The sequence below is a fragment of the Condylura cristata genome, unplaced genomic scaffold (genome assembly GCF_000260355.1).
Source record: "Condylura cristata isolate star-nosed mole 26May11 unplaced genomic scaffold, ConCri1.0 scaffold00028, whole genome shotgun sequence".
Taxonomy (NCBI): domain Eukaryota; kingdom Metazoa; phylum Chordata; class Mammalia; order Eulipotyphla; family Talpidae; genus Condylura; species Condylura cristata.
The window spans coordinates 11,052,885-11,077,664 of NW_004567129.1; the positions used below are offsets into that span (position 1 = coordinate 11,052,885).

Sequence of the window (24,780 nt, forward strand, 5' to 3'; positions counted from 1 at the left end):
AACTCATGCAGAAGTGACTTTAGCTTCTCAGTGCAGTGCTTTAACCCGCTGTGCCACCAGGGAGGGCTCCCCATCCATTTCTTAAGGCAATTGTAATTATAATAAAAGGTGGAGCAGGGATTTCCTGAAGTATTTCTTGCTCAGTGTCACTGATTTTTTGCCAGTTCCTCCAAATGTATTGGTTTAATGCATGGAGAATAGATGTTTTTGAGTTTGTAATCAGGTTACATGGAAATTATAGTCTTTGTAATTCGGATTGTGACTTCCAGGTGATTTTACACAGTAAAACTAGAAGTAACTGAGTTTCAAGAGTTACTTTTCAATAGTGAAAAACACATTAGTAACCTGTAAACTGTAGAAGGGCTACTTAAGACCTATAGTAGTCAGCAAAAAGAACAGAATAAACAGCACTTCTGTAATATTTAAATTTTAATGTTAAAAAATTTGGACCGTTCTAAATACTCTATTTTTCTAATGATATTAACCTTGTTTTTTTTTAACACTTGATCTTTTCAACAGGTGTAGCAATTGCTGGAGTTTACCGAGCAGCAGGAAAAGAAATGATATCATTTGAAGCCCTTACCTTGGGCACTGGACAGACATTTTGTGTGGTGGTGGTGTCCTTTTTACGGGTTTTAGCTACTCTATAGCATAAAACCTTATGCTGTGATGTTGGACCTAAAATTTGTAGAACTCTTGGAAAGAAAACCCAGTGGAATGTCATGTTTTCTTAGTTCTTCAAATGGAAGCAAGTCAGATGAAGAGTAGATGAAGAACAACATCTTAGCCCTTTCTTCAGTTTGAAACTCCAGGAATGGAAGATCTTTTTGGACTTCTGTTGTCCTCAGCCAAAACAAACCAAGTTTTGGGGGGTAGATATTTAATTTAAGCCGTTTTACGGGTACACCTTTACACAAGCCAGGACAGTGCTCCTGGAATGGCATCCTTTGCACTGAAATTCATAATATTCAGTAAGAAAATGCAGTGTTGGCTATTTCAGAGGAACAGTGGAAAATATTGGTTTATTTCTGAGCAGAGTAGACTGTACTGAAATCTGTTTGAACTGATCTCGATTAAAATTTGGCCGTCTTCTTTTGCTACATCATGGCAAAAAGTGCCAAGTAGGTGTTGCTTGAATATAGCTTTGAGAACAAACTTGAATACAGCAAGAGTAAAAGTTCACACCATTAGTAATGTCTTTGATTGCAGTTTAAATAAAACAAAGATAACCATGGAATGATGCGACTTTAGATGGATAACTTTTTTGTCCTCTGAATTACTTAATGTATTCTAAGAGATGTGAATTTGTTGTTTTGTATGTTACCAAAATAAGCTAGCTGAATTGAGATCTTTTTAGTACCTGAACTACTTTTTCTTACCACTTTCATTCTATTAATTTTATTTATGGAAAACACTATTAAATAGCTTGGGTTGAAGTTCTTAAGTCAGATGTGTTTGGATGCTCTTTGGACATTGGGCACATAGAAAAGATACTGATATTTTGTTCAGAGTTTTTCTTAGTGACTTTGGTTTATTCAAAACTTGAAAAATTGTAGAAGGTAGCTTGAACTGGAGTTAATGGTTATTGATTTCTTAGATTTCATGTAGTTACCTCCAGGTAACTACATTACTGAGTATCACTCCCAAAAAGTGCCTGAAGTTTCACTTTCATATATGTCTCCACTGTGCCCTTTACGTTTTCTTTCAAGAGAATTTGTATCTTAAAAGAAAGTAAACTATCAAGAATTTTTCCAATTTTAGCTATTTTTCTTTTCTTCTACTGTCTAGCTTTCTTTTTCACCGAAAGGCCTGAAAACTGTGATCTACAAAATAGAAAGAATCACAAAACTGAAGCGTCTAACTTGATCCTACCACCTCAACTGTTTTATATAGAATTGATGTTATGTTTCAAAATAGTTACTGATCATTAAATCGGACACGTTTAAAGGAAAGCTTTCATCATGAGAGTAAGACTAATAGTCCATTAGTTTTGCACATAATCTATTAGTTATGAAAATACCGATCCCAATTAAAGTTACATGCACTCTGGCTTCTAATTAAAGCAGTGTGCACTCAGGAGGGTTGATTTGCCAGGGAAAATCCTGGAGAAAAATTACAGAGATCACCAAAACTAATAGCACTTTCTTCTGACTAAGAAAGGATTAGACCATTTATTGAAATTATAATGACATATATTCAGATCAGATGAAATATTACAAATAGAATTGGAATCCAAGCCAATGCCTCAACAAAATTACCCTCCAATGCTTAACTCTCTTTCAAGCAAAAATTTTAGTTTTTAGTTAGAGTCCATTTTTCAGTTCAAGGAACTATGATTTTGAAATATATCCCTTTGGTTAAACAATTTGGGGATGCTATGTCCTTTCTTACACAAAATGACTTTAATCATCTTACTGAAGGATCCCTCTTACAACATTCTCTTGGATAGGATTTCACAAATTGAACACACGGGCCAATGTTTGGTGGGTTCCTCTCCCCCAGCTACTAATTTTTAAACAAACAATTCATGATTTAAATATTTGTTTCTTTTAGAGCCATGACATAATACAGATTGAAAAGTATAAATCCCTTGTTTTATCTATTTATACTCTTTTTTTCAAAAGCTTCAAATATTAAATGTACCTTCAAGTTATTGAATGTTTCATCTATCCCAGTATGTGAACTTTCTTCTGTGAATAAATGTATATAGATTTTATATATACCTTTGTAGCTTGAAGTGTTTTCAGGGAGAAGCTATTGGAATGATAAAGTATGTCTGTTCCCCCTAAGTGTGTGGGTTTTTTAAAATTTGTTACCTAAAAATATACCATTATTTGGAGTTGGCTTGCTGGGGTAGAAAAATACTGGAATTGTTTTACCTTACATCATTTTTTTAAAGCAAAAACTATTTTTAACGAATGATTTTCTCTTTTTCCAATCTTGGCATAAATTTCATTCTTTCCAGTGAAGCCCTCTTGGTGTCCTTCAAAATGTGGACTTCTGATTCTGTCTGGGTCAAAACTCCATTCATAAAGTAACTGTGCAAGCCCATCACCCTTTGTGACTTTGAACTTTTCTTTGCCAAAGTCAAACAGTACAACACTACCATTCCTCTGTTTCATCTATGACACCACATCTTAGTTCTATGGAATATTTTTTACCAAGCCAGAACCTGGAGTCTCTCTTCCTTAACATGAGAAGAGCTCTCCGAGCATCAGTGGACACAGGAGATGGCAAGTGCCTCTTCAGAGCAAAGCAATGAGGGGGCTGGTGGCTTCTAAGAATCTTTTTGCAACAACTTGTTTTATTAGCAATATAAGCAATCATACCTTTCCCAGCTATGTATTAAAGACTCCCAGCCTTTGTTTTTTTTTTTAGTTTTGCAATATTGGGAGGCAACCTCTAACCAAGGAAACAAACTTCCAGGATCTTAAAGATAGGTGTTTTGTGGGGCAAATGCAGCTCATGAAAATTTAAATCCATATACAAATGTGTAAGAGAAATGTGTCTCTCTACGCTGTTAACTAATTTTGGTGGGGTTTTTTTTTTGCAGCAAACATTACCTTCAGGAAGTGTTTGAACTAGTGAAAGTTCATGCAAAGAATTCCCTTTAAACCCTTCCTTATGTTTTTGAAGTTTTTAGATAGTATGTGGACTTTTGAATCTGTTACCTTTTCTGAGTGCTCTGGTTTGAAATAAGTTCTCACTTAAGTCAAATTAAGATGTAAGCACAACTTCAGTGCATATGAAGCTTCCCTAAGAAACCATTTCCTGGAATGTGAAGTCGTGGTGCCGTCAGCTGTCCACACACAGAAAGGTCTGTGTACGTGCTTTTCCTTTCCGTGCTTTTTGTGACGCTGGTTGTGACTAAAATCAGTTTAACTTTTTGTATTAGATAATTTCACTAGCTGCTCCAGTCAAATGATCAAATCTTTGTACAACAGAAAATTATTTAAATTTTATTTTTCTACTGACATTTCTAATTCCGGTATAAATGTCTGTCAATAAAGGTTGACATTCAATTTTGTGAACTGGAACTGTTGTTTTGTTTCAGTGGCCAGTGAATTCAGGCTGTGAACAGTTGTCCAACTTCAGTTTTATTTTTGATGACCATACTTAACATACATGTTTAGCTGTCTTTCTCTATGTTCTTCTTAAAAATCCTTTTTCAGAGACATAATTAAAACTGCACTTACATGTGAACTTGAGTCTTATTAACACCACTCATCGGGCTCTATTTTGCCATTAAGGATTGATGTTATAAAGAAAATGAAGAATAATGTAAAAAACTAAAAAATAATATATATAAAGAAAATGATGTAAAAAACTAAAAAATAATATATGTATATATATAAAGGAAAAATTGCTACCTTTCCAAACATTGGGTCTGGCAGGAGAATAGCCATCTATTCACTTTATTTTTGTAAGTGTAACAAAGTGTACAAGCCTTAAATGTGTAGTTGGAATCTTATGCATGTATATACCTATGTAGTTGCCTTTCAGATCAAGGTACAGAATGCTTCTAGAACACTAGATACATGCAATGTTCAGCAAGAATGTGGAATTGTATGTTTCAGGATCCAGTGGGTTTGTGTGAGGGGGTATGGGGGGGTAATTTTCTTTTAACTTACAGAAAGGTGGTAACCCAAGGTTGGATAGTGGAGAGACTATATAGAAGACGAGCTAAAGATGTTGAGCCTGGCAGAGAGGACCCCATAAGTTAATGCCAAGACTGAACCAGGAATCCTCTAGGGAGTTGGGGAGGTGGGTGGATATGTTCTCTGACCATCTGCAGAGCTCTCTCCAAAGGACCCAGCTGTTGTCCAGTTTCCCCCATTCCCATTCTGTGGAATTAGGACCCCACTGTTGCAGATTTTCCAGTTTTTCAGAGGAAGTTGAAAATCTTTTTTTTTTCTCAAGATTTATTTATTTATGCATATAACAGCTGGAGTGCAGGCCAGAGGTGCAGTTGGTATAGAGGACCACCAGAGACAGAGTGGAGAGCAGAACATGCAGATCCACTGAAATACACTGCTGAGAGGAGCAGTGGTGGGGCAGGAGAGGTCTGCTGCACTGTGTGGGTCAGCTCCCTAGCTGGGAATTGAACTCAGGCAGGGCTAAGGATAGCTTCATAGTGCTGCATCTTAACCCTTTGTGGCATCAGGGAGGCGCCTGGAAACCATTTTTTAAGTGCTAGTAGCTATTTAAATTCATGTAAATACTTTTTAGGTCAAACTACATCTTTAAGCTGCATTTGACCTGCTAACCAATTCTGGACCTCTACCAAAATATATAACAAGAGACAATAGTTCCTAACCTACATATCCTTAATCAAGAACTTCAGTTGTGAATTTGAGCAAACTGATAGAGTGCTAAGGATCTGACAAAGGGGAGGCTCAGAGAAATGGAGTGATGTGAGGGGCTTCTGCTGAAACTCCATGTGCTTTGCCCCAGACTTCTCCAGCAAGGGGCAAATCTACTTGCCAGTTTTCACTCCAAGGTCCCTTTTATCTGGTCCCAGGAAAATCAGGGTGAGAACTGTAAATTCCTAAACACTGGCTCCTAGTTTTACATCTATTTTTTTCTTACCTACTTTTCTGTTCTCCCAGAAGAAAGATCTGCTAAAACATACTGAAAATAACTAAAACTATTAATAAACTCTTAGAAGAATGAAACAGAAATAGGCTTTGTGATCTTGGAATAGGTGAAGTCTACTTAACTAAAACCCAACAGCATAAAGAACATGATAATTTGGACTTCATCAAACAAAATTTCTGTGGTTCAAAGTATGCCATCAAGAAGAAAACATGTCTACAGAACAGGAAATACTTTCAAATCAATTTTTATCTGATACTTTCAAATCAAATTTTATCTGATTCTTGGTGTATGAGGTCAACTTAAATATGATACAGGCCAAAAAGTCACTAGATACTTCTGTTTTGTAATAAATAGAACATTGACAACAATAAGTAATGTTTTGGAGATAAGCTGTCTATCAATTCTGCTCTTTCTGACTTCAATGCCAGTCATGGTCATTATTGCTGCATTGATATACTTCTTGAGACTCCAAATACTGTATCATTGTCTCTTCCTCAGAGGATGCCCCTGTGGATGTGATGTCAATATGCACCTAGAGAATGCAATGGCTGACCTTTTACCCAGGCAGACCGTGGAGACTGCGCCCTCCTTTTCTGTGGCACCAAGAGCACTCCTGAACAAAATTCTTTTTGCCTTTTTCCCTCCATCACCTACTTCTAAATCACTCTTGTTGTGTACAACACAAAGGTTCAAGTCATGTATTTTTATGAGATTGGTATTTAGAGTCTATGGAGAACTAGAGGTGAGAAAGTATACTTCAAATCTTTGCAGCTTTGTAAACAAGTGTTACCTCAATAAACAGAAAAAATATATACTGGGCCTCTCTGGTGGCCTAGGGGTTAAATCTTAGCACTACCACCTCAGTGGCCCCTCACAACAACCTGAGTTTGACACATGGCACAGCAGACTTTCATGATATGTGAATTATGTTTTCAATAAAGCTGGTTTTCAGTTTGCTGGTGCAGAACCATTTTAATGTCCTTTTCGTCACAGACCTGTGACATCTATTCCTGGATTTAGATAACTCTAGGATTGGGCGACACAGACCCAGGCTACTCCAGAGTATCGATGAGGTACAATTTTCAGCTGAAAAAAGCTGAACTTGGACCATCCCTGGTGGTGCAATGAGTTGAAATGCAGTACTATGAAGCTAGCCACAGCCACTTCAGTGAGAGTTCAATCCCTGGCCAAGGACCCACACGGCACGGCAGACCTCTCCTGACCTGCCCACTCCTTCCCTACTTGGTCAATCTGCCCATTCTGCTCTCCAGTGTGTCTCTGGTGATTCCTCTCACCACCCCTGCACCTCTGTCCTGTACCGAAGTTCTGTGTGCATAAATAAACCAGTTTTTTTTTTAAAAAAGCTGAATTTGGACAAACAGGATACTAGTGAATAATATCTCATCTGCATTTGTTTCTGATGACTGCCTCCCAGAATTGGGTTATAATTACATGGAACTTTTCATTTGCTAAAATGCTGAAGTTAATATACTGGTTGTCCCTCCACATGGATTCATGAGAAGGAAGAATCACGTGGCTGATGTCTGCACTCCAAATTATAATGGATTCTTGTTGTTTGCAGTACTTAGGTCTTGAAAGTCACCACACCCACTTAAGTACTGAGCCACTGTTGAGAGACCATAGAGGGTCAGGGCCTTGAGCATCTCTGGTTAAATACTTTTGGCAACATGGACCCTTGTTTTATGCATGTTTTGGTTCAGAGACACCTTATTTATCTTTCTTACAAATCATTTGTGGTATTTATAATGAAACAATATACCAATGACATTTTTGCGTAAGGTACTTTACAATGTTGAGGTTGAACTGCTTTACTGTCACATATTCAGAACAGGCAGAGCACAGACTTTGCTTCACACAGTAAAATGGACTGCACAATACTCATAGTAAACGCAGTATTGTCGACACACTGAGGCTGTATCGTAGTGCAAATAATGTCCTACAGAATTATAGATTAGCACTTACAGTTTTACAAAAACATGGACTAAAATCTTAACTGTTGACAGGTCTTCGGGATATGAGGGTACAGCACACACTGGGATTAAATCCTTCACCATTGGCTTGTCCCAGGAGCACTAAGGGAGAGGATGGGGTGCTTACTCTGCACAAGAGGAAGAGGATGGCCTGTCAACATGTGGCAGTTCAATCTTGGGACTTTGGTTCTCAGGACTTGTTTATGGAGTCAATAATTTCCCCTCTCCAGATGGTTGCAAAATATGTGTCAGCCTTGTCTGCCGGATCTCTTGTCTCCCCTCTTTAAGTATTTTGGAATAAGGGAAACATACATAAGAGGTTAGGCATTTAAACTTCAGGCTGTGATCCAGCATAAGGCCACATTTTCCATATCACTAAATTTTTTTTCCAAGGCGTAATTCCATTCTGATATTTTAGCCACTGTCAAAGGAACAATTCTTGGTGTCTTAAGCTGACTTTCTTCACTGACTCCAATATTTTGTTTTGCTATCTCCTTCAGGCCTTCATTGGTGGGTTCCTTGGCATCGATGCCCAATAGCAAGGTTGCATAGTCTTGGAATGTCGGATTTGGTGGCCATTTGCATTATTATTTAGATTCATTTGCCTACATCTTGTAAAGTCAGCATTAAAAAAAAAATGCTTTCCCACGTATTCCTTTCCCTGTATAACACTTAGCAACTTTCTTTTAAATTCTTCCAGGCCTCTGATCTGCAGAACTTTCCTCATTTTCAAGTTTAATATTTTTCACACCACATCACCTTTTGAAACGTGCCAGCCAGCCAGCAGTAGCTGAAAGGGTTTAACATTTTTCTGACCCTGGATACCTTGATTGTAAATTACCTAGGCTTTTAGCCTCACAACAGTGCTACCCATCAGACCTTTTTTTTTTTTATCGTCGTCATCTCGTGAATCAATAGATTTAGGCTCTTTCCCACCTTTTCCATGGCTTCCTCAAGCACAACAGATGTTGCTCTGGCACTCTAGGGCGCAGCCTCACAAACAGATCGGCGAATAACTTTCCTTTTTCTTGCTGCACCCGATGGTTGATTCACGGCCCACAGCACTACAGCTCAGGCTACCGAAGCTTATCTAAACGAGCATCTTCTCGATAGGGCACATCACAGCCTTCTTGCGCCTATGTCCACCGGCCAGCACTTCAGCACTGCGCTACGGGGTCATTTTAAACGGTGGAATATACAGCTATGGCACTAGATAGACTTCCAAAAAGACACTGACAGTTGGAGAACTGCAACAAGAAAGCCGACCACCCACTTGGCTCAACCTCAGCTCGTCCACACACCGACTGGAGTCGCAAAATGTTCACCCTCTGCGCCAGTCCGCGAATAACCCCAGCAAGCATCGCGAATATTGATTGATTTGAGGGTGGCAAAATACACTTTTGCAAATAAGCGGATTCGAAAATACTAACCCGTGAATAATAAGGGCCACTGTATTCCCGCGGAGCTGTAATTTTGTTTATGCAACTTTACTAAAGTGAAACGGCGAGCCAGCGCACCATCAGACTACAGGTCCCAGGTCCCAGACTACAAATCCCAGCATGCACAGCTCAGGCACACCGCCAGGGCTCCGTCAATTACCGCCGCCGCTTCAGGCCCCAGACCCTGGCCCGGAAGTGTCGCGTTGCTACACGTAGAAATCTCTGCGCATGTGCGCAAGCCTTAGGGGGTCGCCCAGGCTGCCGCCACCGCCCCCACCACCATAGCTCTATGGTGTCTCCCTAGTGCTCGGCCGTTGGCGGCAGCTGCTGCGGTCTTGTGGCTTGGCCCACCGCGCGGGGCGGCAACATGGAGGAATTCGATTCCGAAGACTTTTCTACCTCAGAGGAGGATGAAGACTACGTGCCGTCGGGTGAGCGACTCGGCCTGAGGCGAGAGGCCGATTGCCCCGCCCCGCGCCTCACGTGAGGCGCGTTCGGCCGGGCGTGCGTGGGTCCGGCGATCCCGGGGGCCCGAGGTCGGGTCTCGCGAGGCCCCGGCGGCCAGACGGGCAGTCTCGGCCTTTTGGTACGCCCTGGTGCACGGGGACACCCGCCCGGCCGCCCTCTGTGGGCAGGCTTCGGCCAGCGCGGGAGCGCACGTGAGCCCCACGGTGCCTCGCGGGACGCGGTCGCCGGCGGGTCGTCGCCGGACCTCACCCACGTCCAGGCCTCCGAATGGCGCGAGCGGGCGCGGACGTTCTCGTCGGACCGCTGGCCCGAGGGACTCTCACGTTCGAACGTTCACCTCATGTTGATGCACTTTGCTTCTCTACACAGTTGTTTTTTTGCAGCAAGTTTTGTGTTTTAGCAGAGGCAGCTCAAGCCCAAAATCTGGTGGCCCAAACCTACTCTTTCGGCCAGGCAGCGCCTGCCCCACATCTGAAGTCGCTCAGGGCGAAAACAACCACCCCCAAAGCTGGGAGTCATCCTTACCCTCCCTCTCTCTCGGTGGAGGTTTTAGGTGCCTCTGGAAAGTCCTCGCCTTTCTCGGTACTACTGAAATATCGTTGTCCTGCCACAAGGACTCGCCATAACTTCCCAGCCGGCTGTGATCTTAGGGTGTTGGCGACAGTGGTCACTGCAAAGTTAGTGGTCATTTTAATCGACGTCATGCATGCACGTGCCAAAATTGTCCACTGTAGCGATAAGGCTTACTATGAAAGGGAAGAAGAAAAAAAAAAGACTGCTTATTGTCACCCACTCTTGTTCTCAGAAGAAACTGCTTTTTCCTTTAGTATTTCCAGTGTTGACTCAACCCATGCCTGGCACGACTCATTTATTGCGACTTTACCCCATTTTCACTCCGAATTCCTTTTTGTTTTTTAAAGATTTATTATTTATGCATACAGAACTGGAGTACAGGCCAGAGGTGCTGGGGTGAGAGGACTCACGAGAGACAGTGGGGAGCAGAACAGGCAGATTGAGAGTACACTGCTAAGGGGAGCAGTGGGCTGGTCAGGAGAGGTCTGCTGCGCCCTGTGGGTCACCTCCCTGGCTGGGGTCCTGCTGAAGGGACTGCTGTGAGCTTGCAGTGCTGTGCTTTAACCGGCTGCGCCACTCCCAATTCTTTTTTTTTTTTACAAGATTTATTTATGCGTACCGAACTGATGTACAGGCCAAAGATGCGGAGGGTGAGAGGATTCACCAGAGACAGAGTGGGGTACAGAACAGGCAGATCGACGAACTGCACTGCGGAGGGGAGCAGCGGGCGGGTCAGGAGAGGTCTGCCGCGCCACGTGGATCTCCGGGGCAGGCGGGCAGGCGGGGAATCGAACTCATGCGGAAGTGGCTTAAGCTTCTTTGCTGTGCTTTAACCTGCTGCACCACCAGGGAGGGCCCACTCCCAATTCTTAATATCCCACTCTCCAGCCTATTAGGGTTCCTGTGACCAGTTTTGCTTAGATTAGTATTTATTTAGGGTTTACTTGGAACTGTGACCACCACTCTTCACAGGGGGGCCATGATTGCTTTTCCTGCACCACTTACTCCCTGGAGGCAGAATGGCCTTTTTTTTTTTTTTTAAACTTGTCCTCTAATTTGACCTTAGAGGGTCTTCCAAGATCCTAAGGTGCATTGGATATGTCACTTTATCTTGAAATCCACTTACCTTCTGACCTCCTCCGATTTGGCTTAGCTTTACTGGTTTTAAATCTGGATTTTTTGTCTTCTTCATCACTCTGGGTGCTGAACTCCCTCTTTTTCCTTTTCTGTTTGGACACCCTTTTTTGGGTCCCCTATTGTCCTTTTGGTGGGTTCCACTAAAATGAAAATAAGTCCTCAAATTTCTTGAGGAAGGATTCATGGTAGAGTTTGTCGGAAAGTAACTGCGATCTCTCAGGCATGATTATGTGGTATAGATAATAGTTTAAATACGAATTTAAAGGTTTTTAGTACTGTCTAGTTTCTCCTGTTATGCCTGTTTTGTTGTTGGTTTCTCTCATTTAAATAAAAATGACAAAATCTTGGTTCCTAATGTTTTCTGATACTTCACAATGATTTACTTTGGTATGAATATTTTCATCCATTGTGCTGGACCTTCTGGGAGGTATTTAATTTAGGACATTTTCTTCCTTCCATTTTCTTTGTTTTATTGTATCTTATGTTAGATTGGAATCTTACTCTTAATCTCTCCTTTGACTTTTTCCCAGTATATAGCAAACTTTTAGTACTTTTAAATTTAAAAGATTTTATTTATTTATGCATTCAGAACTGGGGTACAGGCCATAGGTGCAGGGGCAGTGAGAAGATTCACCAGAGACATAGTGAGGAGCAGAACAGGCAGATCTGCTGAAGTACACTGCTTAGGGAGCAGTGGGCCAGACAGGAGAGGTCTGCTGCATCTTGTAGGTGAGCTCCGAGCAGGGCTCGAACTCTCATTGAAGGAGCCATGGCTTGGCTTAGTTTTGCAGTGTAGCGCTCCAGTCCACTGCACCACCAACTCTGGAGCAAAATATTCGCTATACTATTGACAGGATTATTTCTGAATTGCAACCATTTTGTGTTTTCTCCTATTCCCCCATTCCATCTTGACTGTTAAAGACAAAAAGGGTGTGGTACTTCTCTTGCATCTGTAGCAGAAACCATGGCAGTGTTTTCAATATTTTATCTTTGAAAAAGACTGATTTTTTTCTTTTTTATATATTTTTATTTTTATATTTTTAATTTTGGATGACATTTTTTTCTTTGAGGATATACTTTTTTTTTTTTATTCATACAGAACTGGGGTACAGGCCAGAGATGCGGAGGGTGAGAGGATTCACCAGAGACAGAGTGGGGAGCAGAACAGGCAGATGGACGAAGTACACTGCTGAGGGGAGCAGCGGGCGGGTCAGGAAAGGTCTGCCACGCCATGTGGTCACCTCCGGGGCAGGCGGGAATCGAACTCATGCAGAAGCGTCTTTAGATTCTCAGTGCTGTGCTTTCACCCACTGCGCCACCAGGGAGGGCCTGAGGTTATACTTTTTATAGCATCATTTTATTCTTTCATAAGTACAGTAGGTAATTGCTAACGAATTAACAGTACTTTCATATTATTTTGAAATTCACAGAAAATATCAGTGCTCTATAAGTTTTGACAGATGTTTAGTGCCTGTAACCTATCACCAAAATGAACAGTTCTGAGGTAGCACTCCCTCCCCCAAGAAAAAACAGTCACGTTGTTTGAATAGAAAACATTTTATTCTTTTTCAATAGGTATGCCTTTCATTTCTTTTGATTGCCTTATTTCATCCTTGCCTTATTCAGAGTTGTTAGAAAGCATCAATGTTTCACATTTTAATACACTGTCAGCTATAGGTTTTTCACAGATGCTTGTGTATGTGTATTTTAAACTACTTCATTACTAAAGCACATAATGCTGCATGTATGTGCTGTTGTGCTCCACTTTATACATGAAGAAAATGAAGTCACTCAGTGTCACTCAGGTTGTCCAAGCTGGAGCTGGGATTTGAACCCTGGCAGTTTTCACATACTGCCCCTCACCAGATGCCTGTTATCAGGATTAAGAATTTGTCTCTGTTAAGTATTTGCTGAGATGTGAATTTTGTCAAATATTATTCATCTTTCTAATGGTTAAAGTGTACTTTTTGTCTTTTGTTAGTGTAGTGAATTAGAGTGATTGATTTTAAAAGTTTCAACAGCATTTTATTTCTGGCATAAAACACACTTGGTTTTGATGTGTTCTTTTTATATATTGATGATTTTGGTTTCCTGTTTTGTCAAAAGTTTTTGCATCTGTTTATGAGAATGTTGTTTTGTTGTTTTCTTTTACTTTCTCATTTTAGTACCTGATAATTCTAGCTTCCTAAAATGATGGAACTATCTCTGTTTCCTGAAAGGTAAATTTTTTCACCATGTGTTTGTTTTTGCTTTATTGTGTTACATGATTTCTCAGGTTTTCAGCAATTATTAATTGCTTGGCTCACGTTTAAGCATGGAGAACTAAAAAGGTGATAGGAAATTCTGGCTTTGGGAAATTATTCATTTTGTACTTGATTTTCTAGATAGATACTATGTTAATTACTATTTTTATAATAGTTGGGTTCTGTTCATTTATGTAATTTAAAATTTGCTTACCTTGTACTAATGAGATGAACATATTTTTCATGTATAGCAACCACAACCACATTCAGCGCCTTATCTGAACTGTCTGCTCATTATTGTGACAAAGATAACCTTATGAAGAGTTGACTCCAAAATGACTATTGCTTGTTTGTCCAATCACAACTGAGTTCAAGATAATACATAACTGGATGTCCTGTCCCTTAAATTTGCATTAATCTAGCTCATTTCCATTTCTATAATGATATTGATTTGTTTAAGAGATCAGATTTGTCTGATTGCTCCCTCCTGGGGGTTAGGTTGGTCTTTGTCCTTTGACTTTCTTATAAATTGAAAGGTACATTTAAAATTTGATGGGTTCAGATGAACTACTTTGGCTAAAACTGCTGGTGACTTGTATACTCCAAAATGTTTAAATTAACATCAGAAGACCCATTATACAGTGTCTTCTGTGATTCCCACTTGTGACCCCTGGCTCAGGATGATGAGTCTGGTGCCTCCGTTGTGTAAGTATTCTGTGTGCAGTGTACTTACTGGATAAAACTTAACATTTTTCTTGATAATTGTCTTAATTACTTCTGTAATTAGAGTGTGAAAAGGAGTGTTTTTTTCTAATTTGTGATTCTTACACATTTATTGTTTGATGTTCTTCTATAAAGTTCAACTTTACTGCATCATTTGGGGGCAAGTTAAGTGTTTAATTCATTTCTCTTAATTACCAGTTTCAAAATAAAGAATTATCTGTTTGAGTAAGGAGCCTAAAATGTACCAATTATTATTTTTTGTCTTTTTTATATAATAAATTGTTCGTGGATTTTTATTAATGTAATGTGTGTTAGTATGCTAATAGTTATTCATTCCTTTTCATGCTTAAGATAGCACTTTTGGTTTCTGAATTCTTTCAAACGGAATCTTACATATATTTTAATGTGACCCATTTTTCTTAAATAACTTCCTTACTTTCTAGCATTGCAGTTTCCCATTTTAACTTTGTGCTTGCTTTCTCTCAGATATGAAATTGGCTGTTTCTTTTTTGTTGTTGTTTTCCTCAGTGAGCCCTGGAATATATAGAGATTCTCATTACTACCAGAATGTACTGTTTCTGTGCCATCTGAATGAACAGATCTAGAAAATATTTAGAGTTCATGTTGATTTTTTTCTCTCTCTCATTTTTGAACTTGTCACTTGTTTCATATCTATAATTTTGGAGTACAGTTTTCCACCTCCATATGTGTATATCCTTCACTCATGTGTGTTTTCACTTATTTTTCTTTGATTTTTAATTGTGTGTGCTGCTTTTTTTCTTTCATTTGGAATATCTGGATTTCTAGGAAATAGTTTCAGAATACCAACACTGGAGTTACTACAGATACAGAACTTCTTTGTCATTGGAATGCATCTTGTTAAGGTTGTGTGGTTGTTTCTAATGTCCTTAGTATAAAATCCCTTCTTTGTGGGTTATATTATTGTTTGGGTATAAAGTTATGTTGTTTGTTTATTCAAGCAGCTCTTGAGTTGAAGGAGTCTCAAAATGCTATAGAATGATAAACATGAAGAATTCTTCTATTCCTGTTTATTACACCTTGATGCTTATAGATAGCTATTTTCATTAGTTTTGTTGTTGTTGTTTGTCCTTCCAGAATTACTTTTTGGAAATGTAACAATAGAATGTGTTTAGATGCCAACTTTTGTGGTTTATGTCTTTTAAAGTTCTTTTTCTATATTGATTTTACTGGGGCTTCAAGAGGAAGCAAAATTACATTGGTAAATTCTTAGCTTGGAACTCATTCCTCTCTTCAGAAAACACACATCATTTGGTGTCAGGGATACTAAACTTGTTTCCATTTTAGAATCCTTTTATTTACTATTCCATCAGCCTTGAAATGCTTAACCTTCACATAACTAGCGCCAGCTCGGTATCTTCTTTTTTATTAATCTCTTCTGTCGTATTTGTATTTTTCAAAAGTTAAAAAAATTAGTTTTATGCCAAAAAATTTTAGTCATCTTAATATTTCATGAATGTCATAGTTTTTCTCATGTCTTTGAGGATACTAATTTGGTTCATTTGAATTCCTTTCTGTTGGCTTTTAGTCTTGCCTTTCAAATATTGGTCATTTTCCTCAGTGTTTGGTGATCCTTGGTTCACTGATTGGATGTATAGATGTATAGGAATATTCAGACAGCACAGTTTGTAATGACCTACCCGCCCCCCCAAATTGAAAACAACCTAAATGCCCAACAATGAAGAATGGATAAATAAATTATGGTGTCACCATACAATGAAATACTATTTAGGGATGAGGATGATTGTACTACAGGTATATTCACTAATATAGGTGATTCTCTCAAACAGAATATTAAGTGAAAAAAGCCAGACCTGGGAGTATATAATATATATAGGCTTCTGTTGGTTTAAGACTCAAAAAACAGGCAAAACTGTTCGCTTGTGTTTGAAATTAGGACAGTGTTTACTTTTAGGATGAGTGTGATGACTAGTTACTGGAAGGAGACATGAGGGATTTTCTGGGATACAGATTTTCATGTTGTTCTTGACCTAGTTCCTTTTTCTCCATCTGTGTTCAATTGGCATTTCATTGAACTGTAATTGTATGTGCTTTTCAATATTTGATACACTACAAATATAAGTTTAGATGAATTGAAAAGAAGAAAAAGCTAGTTGACTCTCCATAGGGCAGAATTATTGACTGATGTCCAGAATATGTTCAAAACAGGCATCCAGGCAACACTCTTTTATTGGGGACTTCTGCACGTTGGTATAAGAAGGTGGGAAATAGGTGTGTTCGTTCTTTCTGCTATGTCTAATGGAAGTCCTAAGGCCTCTCTCTAAATCTCTTTTGCCAAGACAAGGCTATCTTTTGATTACTTTTGTTGGTACCAGATGAGGTGGCACCATCAGTTTGTTCTTTGAAAAGTGCTATAGTATAATTGATATTTCCGTTCATTCATTCAGCAAATACTAAGAAAAAAACACACACACAGAATTCATGTCCTTGTGTGTAGAGCATAGCAAAAATCTTAAACATTCGCTATAAGTAGGATAAGTTATGGAAGGAAATAGGACTTCTAATAGTTTAGGAAGTCTAAACTAGAGTCACAGTCTAGTCCCCAGAGACAAATTTCCTTCTAAATGATACTTTTGTTACATGAAGAATAGAGAAAGTACTGGACTTTTTTCTTGATGAAAATAAAGTGAAAACCGTTACTCTTTTTTTTTTTTTAAAGATTTATTTTTTTTTATGCATTCAAGAACTGGAATGTGAGGGAGGGAGTACAGGGGAGAGAAGGTGAGAGGATTCACCAGAGAAAGGGGGGAGCAGAACAGACAGATAGACTGAAGCATACTGCTGAGAGGAGCAGCGGGCGAGATAGGAGAGGTCTGTTGTGCCATGTGGGTCACCTTCTTGGCTGGCCAGGGATCTAACTTGTGCTGCAGTGGCTGGCAGTTTGATAGCACTGCCTTTAACCACCAGAGAGGTGCCAAAAGACTTTGTTCTTAATAAAAATGTCTCATCTTGATGTGAAAACTTTTATTACTGTCTGTCTGACCACCCTATTATGTGATTTCAGGTGGAGAGTATAGTGAAGATGATGTAAATGAATTAGTGAAGGAAGATGAAGTGGATGGTGAAGAGCAGACACAGAAAACCAAAGGGAAAAAAAGAAAGGCTCAGAGCATTCCAGCCAGGTGATGCTGCCCTCCAGGCCCATAAAAGTAGGGCCCTTGTCACAGCCATTCTGGTTGTTGAGATTGATCTGTTGATTTCTTACTTTCTGCTCTTTAAGAAAAACATTTGATAATGTTTAAGGATTAAATTCTTGGTCTCTAGCAAGTTTTAAAATTTTTTGAGATTTGAACAAAAAGTTAATAGATGATATGTACACCGTTAAAGTGAAAAAATCAGTCATTACAAAAATGTTTCTCCTGCCCCTAGCCCTTGCTGCTTTGTCTCAGAAGAAGTATGTTACTGGAGATGTCAGTGCATGTACTGATATATGTATGCTTTCTGCTCTGTTGTTTTTACATTTTAAACAGGTTTATTAGGACAAGGCAAAGAGAAGATGCTCACTCAGTCATAAGTGGGCAGAAGATCCTGTTCTTTTTAAAAACCCACAAATAACATACTCAGCAAATCATTTCTTACTTTCCTATTTCACATCTTGGATATGTCATCATGGTATTTTACTTAGCTATACCTTACTGTTTTTCATAACTACACAGAATTACATTATATGTATAAACCTTACTTTAAATATTTTTCACTAAGAGGCATTTAGATTATAACTTGCCTTAGCAGAAAAACAAACAAGACTGAAGTAGATATTCTTTGTATTATATGTATATCTGTGAATCAGATTTGTAGAATTGTTTAATCCTGGATTAGGTCTTCCATAGGAGTGGATCTAAATTATACTTCCTCAAAAGTTACGAAAATTCTGACAGATGTACTCACATAGGGAATCATCTATGGAAGTCTTTTATTCTCTTTGATGTTCTGTTTTCATGGATGTTGAGGCAAAAAGTAGATTGTTTATAAAGGGGAAAAATAATTTTAGTTATTAGATGATTGACTTAAATCAGTATGGTTTGAAAAGCTATTTACTCTTGTGTGTCTGGAGTTCAGTTCTTTAATCTTTAGATTTTTCTGTATTCTTCATGTTTTCAGAAAGAGGGGGAGTATATGGATTTTCTCTCCCCTGAGAATTCTAGAAATAAACTCTAAAATAAATTTGGAATTCTTCTCAATAAGATTTGTTCTCCAAATGGAGTGATTTTAAGAATTAAAAAATACCCGGCTCTTCGATGTCTTAAAAACACTCATTCTGATTAATTCCATGTGGTGATTTTGGGTGTTTTCTTGGTGAAAATAGCTAGTCCTGGCTTAGAAGTAAAGCACTGTATTTTTATTCTTTTTGGAAGAGAATGTTAACTGTAAGAACTGAATTCTTTCTTAATAACACAAAACTTTATCAGTAGTTTACCTGCATATCTTTCCCCACTGTGCATGTTAATAAGTAGTCCCCGGATTTGAAAGTTTTCTAAGGTCTGTAGCATTATGTTTGGAAGTGAGGTGGGGACAACTGAAATAATTTTGTATTGTCTCTCTTATCTTTTGTTTTCCTTGTGATTGTTGGTGATTAGGAAGAGAAAACCAAGTGGCCTTTTGCTAGAAGAGGAAGAGGAGGGTTCCAATGAGGAATCTGAAGGAAGTAGCAGTGAGGAGGAAGACCCAGCTGAAGATGAGGAAAAAGGCATTGGGACAGAGGATGCAAAGAAAAAGAAGGAGGATGAATTATGGGCCAGCTTCCTCAATGATGTAGGACCAAAAACAAAAGTGGCCCCAAGTGTGCAAACTAAAGTGAGTCTGATAGGTGAATGAGATGAATGTTCTTCTAAAAATATTGTAAGTTCCTGGAATAGGTTGTTGTTGTTTTAACAAACTGAGATTTGAAACTAAAACAAATCAGATTAGATGCCTTTTGATAGTAACTACTGAGTGAAAAACAAAGCATTCCCTGTAGTACAAAAAGTAAGTCTTTGTAATCAGGTTAATTTCCAATAGATCTTTAGCTGTTTAAGATAGAATATTGAACAATAGCCTTAAATAATGTTTGTATAGTTCTTTTTTTTTTAATAATTTTTTTTAAGATTTATTTATTCATGCATACAAAACTGTGGTGAGAGGATTCATGAGAGATAGAGTGGGGAGCAGAACAGGCAGGTTGACTGAAATACACTGCTGAGGGGAGCAATGGGCAAGACAGGAAAGGTCTGCTGCATTATGTGCAGCAGCCTGGCCAGGAATTGAACTTCTGTTGAAGCAGCTGCAGTTAGCTTTGTAGTGCTGTGCTTTAACATGTTGTGCCACCAGACAGGACCCATGTTTGGACAGTTCTTTCAGGTTTCTTCCTTATGTGAAACTAATTACATTTTTTTTACTTTTTTTAAAGAGAGAAGAAGAGACTGAAGAGACAAGTTCAAGTAAATTGTTGGCCAGAGCAGAAGAACTAGAGAAACCTAAAGAAACAGAAAAAGTTAAAATCACTAAAGTCTTTGATTTTGCTGGGGAAGAAGTCAGGTAAGATGACTTTCACAAACACTGAAATTAGTTCTGAAAGAGTGAGTATTTCTTAATGGTATTAAGACTTCAGCTCTGTCCTCAAGCCAGCCTTTGGTAGTTTATATGAATTGTATTTGAGCTCAAGGCATATAGGTGCCTCCATGTACTTGGAACTCAAGGGACCAGACAATGAGACAATTGCTTTCAAATTCTTGATACAGCAGTGTGATAGCTGGTTATTATGAAGTGGTTAGGTAAAGTGGTAATTAGTTTTTGGGCATTACAGAATAGTTAGCTGAACAGAAATAAGAAATTTTTAATTGAGGTAACATTGGTTTGTAACACTACATGTGATTCAATGATACAGGATTATACCTCTTCGGGAAATAAATATATGGTTCCATTTATTCATTGTCATCTTTTCTGCTTTGCCTCAATCATTTCTCCTTTTATTATTTTCCTTAATCGTGACACATGAGCCCCAGTGAAGCCTCTGAAGTCAGATAAGAATTGAAAGTACTTAGGAGAGACCTTTGATTCCAATATTATTTCTTCATCTTAACATTAGTTTTTAAATTGCTTGATGAGGTTTATTACCAGTGTAGAAAAGTAGTAGGACCTTACAACCTGGTGGTTCTAGGTAAGAACCATATGCCTAAAATATTCCTTTCCCCACTTATTTAAATTTTATTGCATGAAAGCAATAGTTCTGTAATTGGGAAATGAATGAGAACAAAGAAGTTCCAATCAGTAATCTGATAGGTGGTCATATTTATTTTTCTTGACAATAATTAATTAAGTTTATATGCTCTCAAGTTCTAAATGCCCCAAAATTGATACTCTTACAAATACCCAATTTCCAACAGTTTTTCAGTACAATTATTGACAGAACATCTTAAAAATTAGTATTTAACATTACAGTATTATAAATGGTGTGAAACAAAATTTTTATTATTTTAAAAGTATTTTCATCCCAACTTTTTCTTCTGAAAATTTTCATTTAAAGGAATGTTGTCAGGGCCCTCTCTGGTGGCACAATGGGTTAAAACTCAGCACTACAAAGCCAGTTAGCTGCTTGAGCACTAGTTCAATCCCTGGCCAGGGAGCTGACCCACATGGCGCAGCAGACCTCTCCTGTCTCGCCCACTGCTCCCCTCAGTGGTGTACTTCCTTCAATCTGCCTGTTCTGCTCCCCACTCTGTCTCTGATGAATCTCTTAGCCCTCACACTTCTGTCCTGTACCCCAGTTCTTTGTGCATAAATAAATAAAAGTAAATCTTAAAAAAGAAGGAAATATTGTCAGAAAGGTATTAACAGTAAACACCCTTAAAACTTAACTACGACAGCCTGCTATTAAATATAAGCCTAATGTAGTTGGTTACACATATTTTGTATTTTATATATTGTATTCTTAGAATGAAGTAAGGTATACAAAAGAACATGTTATTAAAATCATAAGGAAAATAAATTTTATTTACAGTACTCAAGTGTGAGGTTTGAGAGCCAACTATTACCTCTGTTAAATAACCACGTATAAGTGCATCTGCATAATTCATACCCATGTTGTTCAAGGGTCACTTATACATGTCACTCACTGTGTTTTTCATAACAATATTTATAAGGAAACCTACCTCACAATATATTTTCATGAAGGAGGTATAGATTTTAAAGCAGTATCACTACGTTTTCTATTTCCATTTTACTTCTATGCAAAATAAAGCCATTATCGAAGTTCATCTTCTGAGAGTTCTATCAGTAGCCAGTTCCTGACAAGTTATAATTAAGTTCATGTTACAATTCAGTGAAAAAAGAAACTCTGGATGTATAATTTTCCTATTTGTGTATAGTCTTTTTATAGAAAATGTAACTCAGGGTATTCTGTAAAACAAAGTAATCTGTAGAAATTCAGGAAAGAAAAATCTGTTCTTTCAGGCTTCTAATTTTATACCTTGTAATGTATTTGCTAATGAAAAACATGTTGATTCAGTTCCTTTTATGGAAATAGAGAGATCACTCTAGATACCGAAGGTTAGAGACAAATGAGCACGTTTTACTAATTGAGAACTTTGAAACTGGAGCCATTTAGTTACTTTTCTTTTAGATACAATTTTATTTTTCAGTTTATCATTCTGAACATTTTTCTTTTTAGTAATCATTGTACCCTAAGCATGCAGTATAACAGTTGCATATTTAAGATCAGCCTTCATTTATCACATTTAAAAAGAGTCACTAAAAATTTAATGTATTATCTTTACATAATTAGAATATTTACTACTATACTAAGAAAGGTGATTTTTTTTTTTTGGCAGCAGGATTTTTCTTAACAAAGGAAGGAGAGTGTTAATTTATATTCTAGTACAAGCTTTTTAATCTAAATGGTTTTCAGTTTTGCAGCTGCACCATTGGGAAAATTCTTCTAAACTTAAATTTCCAATCACATTATAGTGTTATGGTAGTTTTTATTTTATACATCAGTCAGGTTTTGTTAGTCTTAAAGAAGCTAAAACAATCCTTCATATCACCCTCATTTTTAAACCACAGAAATACTAAATATGTTAGTAATATTACAGTCTTCTTCAGATTGCACTGAGAAAACTCTTTGCTAACTTTATCATAGTTTTCACTCTATGAATTTAAGCCATTTCCTGGGTACTTCAAAGTTTTGTGTCATTGAAAAGTTGTACTTGGGACCCTTCATGGTGGTGTAACGGTTTAGGGTGCAGCACTGTAAGCTAGCCACAGCCATTTTAGTGTGAGTTTGATCCCCAGCCCCGGAAGTGACCCACATGGCGCAGTAGACCTCTCCTGACCATCCCTCTGCGCCCCCTCATGGTGTATTTTGTTGCTCTGCCTGTTCTGCTCCCCACTCTGTCTCTGGTAAATCCTCTCACCACCTCTGCACCTCTGGCCTGTACCCCAGTCTGTATGTGTAAATTATAAATAAATCTTTAAAAAAAAAAAAAGAAAAGTTGTACTTGAACATTTTCTTTGTCCATAGTTGCCAAGATTTTCAAACATTTTGAATGTTTTGACAGTGTTTTGTTTTTCTTAGTTGGCAATTGAAAGTGACCCATTCTGAGAAGACCCTTTCTGAGTATAGCAGTATACTAATGTTAATGTATGGAATTTTGCAGCCACTCCTGTTGGCCTGTTAGCTTAGTACTCTAAAATTTTTTTTTGATTATTTATGTTTTATATGTAAATGCCACCGAACTTTTGATGGATACATTGCTTCACTAGCCAAAATATTTCTGCGAAAAACCCACTATGGTTTTAGTACTGCATGACCGAACTTAGCAAATGAGGATTCATAGACTAAAAGACAATTAACCTTCATTTCTTTGAAGTCATTTCCATTTTCCTCATGTAGTTTACTGCTTTTGCTGCATTCAGAAAGTTGTGTTTTCTTTGCAGGACAGTACAGTGCTGCTTGTTTTGCTACCAGTAAATTAGGATTAGAAAAAAAAAAATGTCTGTTTTACTTTATTCACTTAGTTGCTAGTTTCAATCTTAAATTTTAAAAGTCCCACTTGGTTAACTATTAAAATGAATATAAAAATAACAACTTAAAAAATAAATGCTTCAGGCCCTCCCTGGTGGCGCAGCGGGTTAAAGCACAGCACTAAAAAGCTTAAGCCACTTCAGCATGAGTTCCATCCCCGCCTGCCCCGGAGGTGACCCACATGGTATGGCAGACCTCTCCTGACCTGCCCGCTGCTCCCCTCAGCAGTGTACTTCGTCGATCTGCCTGTTCTGCTCCACATTCTCTCTGGTGAATCCTCTCACCCTCTGTATCTCTGGCCTGTTGTACCCCAGTTCTGTATGAATAAATAAATCTTTAAAAAAAATAAATAAAATAAATGCTTCAATCCTATCACACTGCATGACTGATGCACTGATAACGCCCACGTCCACCTTCTAAGTATGACTGCCTGAGTTGATCCATGATTTGTTCAGCGCAGTGAGTCCACTGATCATATCTTGAATACTGTGACAATGTCAGGTTTCTGAATACTTCTAATTTCCATACTCATATCATCGTGGACCAATATGCAGCCCATATTTTAATTGCTTTCACTGGGATACTATTCACATTTTCTCCTAGTTATTCCAATAATATTCTTTATTTCTTATTCTTTATTTCTAATCCAAGTTTATATTCTGCATTTAGTATAGCCTATTTGAAATTAGAACTGTTTTTAAGAATTTTTTTTGTATTTCATGACATATATGTATATTCTTAGTTCATTTTTATTACAGAATATCCCTGTTTGAACTGTTACATTGTTTCCTCATGATAAGGTTCAGATTAATCACATCAGATTGATGATGTTTTGCTACCTCAGTGCATCATATCCATAACTGTCAGTTTTAGTGGTGGCAAGTTAGACCACTTAAGGCACTATCTGTGAGTATTCTTCACTATAAAGACATGCTTTCCTTTGATCATTTAAGGAATTCCATTAAAAAATTTTTTTGACCATGTGAATTTGTAATACATTATTCTGCCATAAGTCACACTGGAAACTGATGAGAGTTGTCCAGTAGAGGGTAGCAGACCACTGATGATAAACTTTTAGTGGCTTGTAAGTCCTGCAAAAAGAAAATAAAAAATGTTTACAATTAAGCACATAGGTTTAAATTTTTTTTTATAAGATTTATTTATTTAAGCATTCATAACTGGGGTACAGGCCAGAGGTGCAGGGGCAGTGAGAGGATTCACCAGAGACAGAGTGGGGAGCAGAACAGGCAGATGGACGAAGTACACTGCTGAGGGGAGCAGTGGGCGGGTCAGGAGAGGTCTGCCAAGCCATGTGAATCACCTCCAGGGCAGGCTGGGATCGAACTCATGCTGACGTGGCTTTAGCTTCTTAGTGCTGTGCTTTAACCCACTGCGCCACCAGTGAGGGCCTGGTTTTAAATTTTTAAGAAGTCTTTGTTGGCTTACATTACTTCCCACATGTTGAAATGGAAATCTAGGGCCTCCCAGGTGGCTCAAGAGGGTAAGTCAGCACTGCAAAGCTGTCTGCAGCCACTACAGCACAAGTTCTA

At 38.3% G+C, this 24,780-nt stretch overlaps 2 protein-coding genes across 3 annotated transcripts in view; both read left to right on the top strand.

Moving 5' to 3' along the window:
* Window positions 1–4,078, top strand: part of TMEM170A (transmembrane protein 170A) — a 17,928-nt gene extending 13,850 nt beyond the window's left edge. For both annotated transcript variants that reach the window (XM_004690369.2, XM_004690370.2), the window contains exon 3: window positions 520–4,078. In XM_004690369.2, coding sequence (XP_004690426.1) covers window positions 520–650 — 131 coding nt within the window. In that variant the 3' untranslated portion in view covers window positions 651–4,078. The remainder of the gene's footprint in view (window positions 1–519) is intronic.
* A 5,166-nt stretch (window positions 4,079–9,244) lies between these two features.
* CFDP1 (craniofacial development protein 1) overlaps window positions 9,245–24,780 on the top strand; it is a 100,354-nt gene continuing 84,818 nt past the window's right edge. Inside the window, exons 1-4 of the mRNA XM_004690371.2 lie at window positions 9,245–9,459; window positions 17,237–17,354; window positions 18,810–19,026; window positions 19,619–19,746. Coding sequence (XP_004690428.1) covers window positions 9,396–9,459; window positions 17,237–17,354; window positions 18,810–19,026; window positions 19,619–19,746 — 527 coding nt within the window. The 5' untranslated portion in view covers window positions 9,245–9,395. The remainder of the gene's footprint in view (window positions 9,460–17,236; window positions 17,355–18,809; window positions 19,027–19,618; window positions 19,747–24,780) is intronic.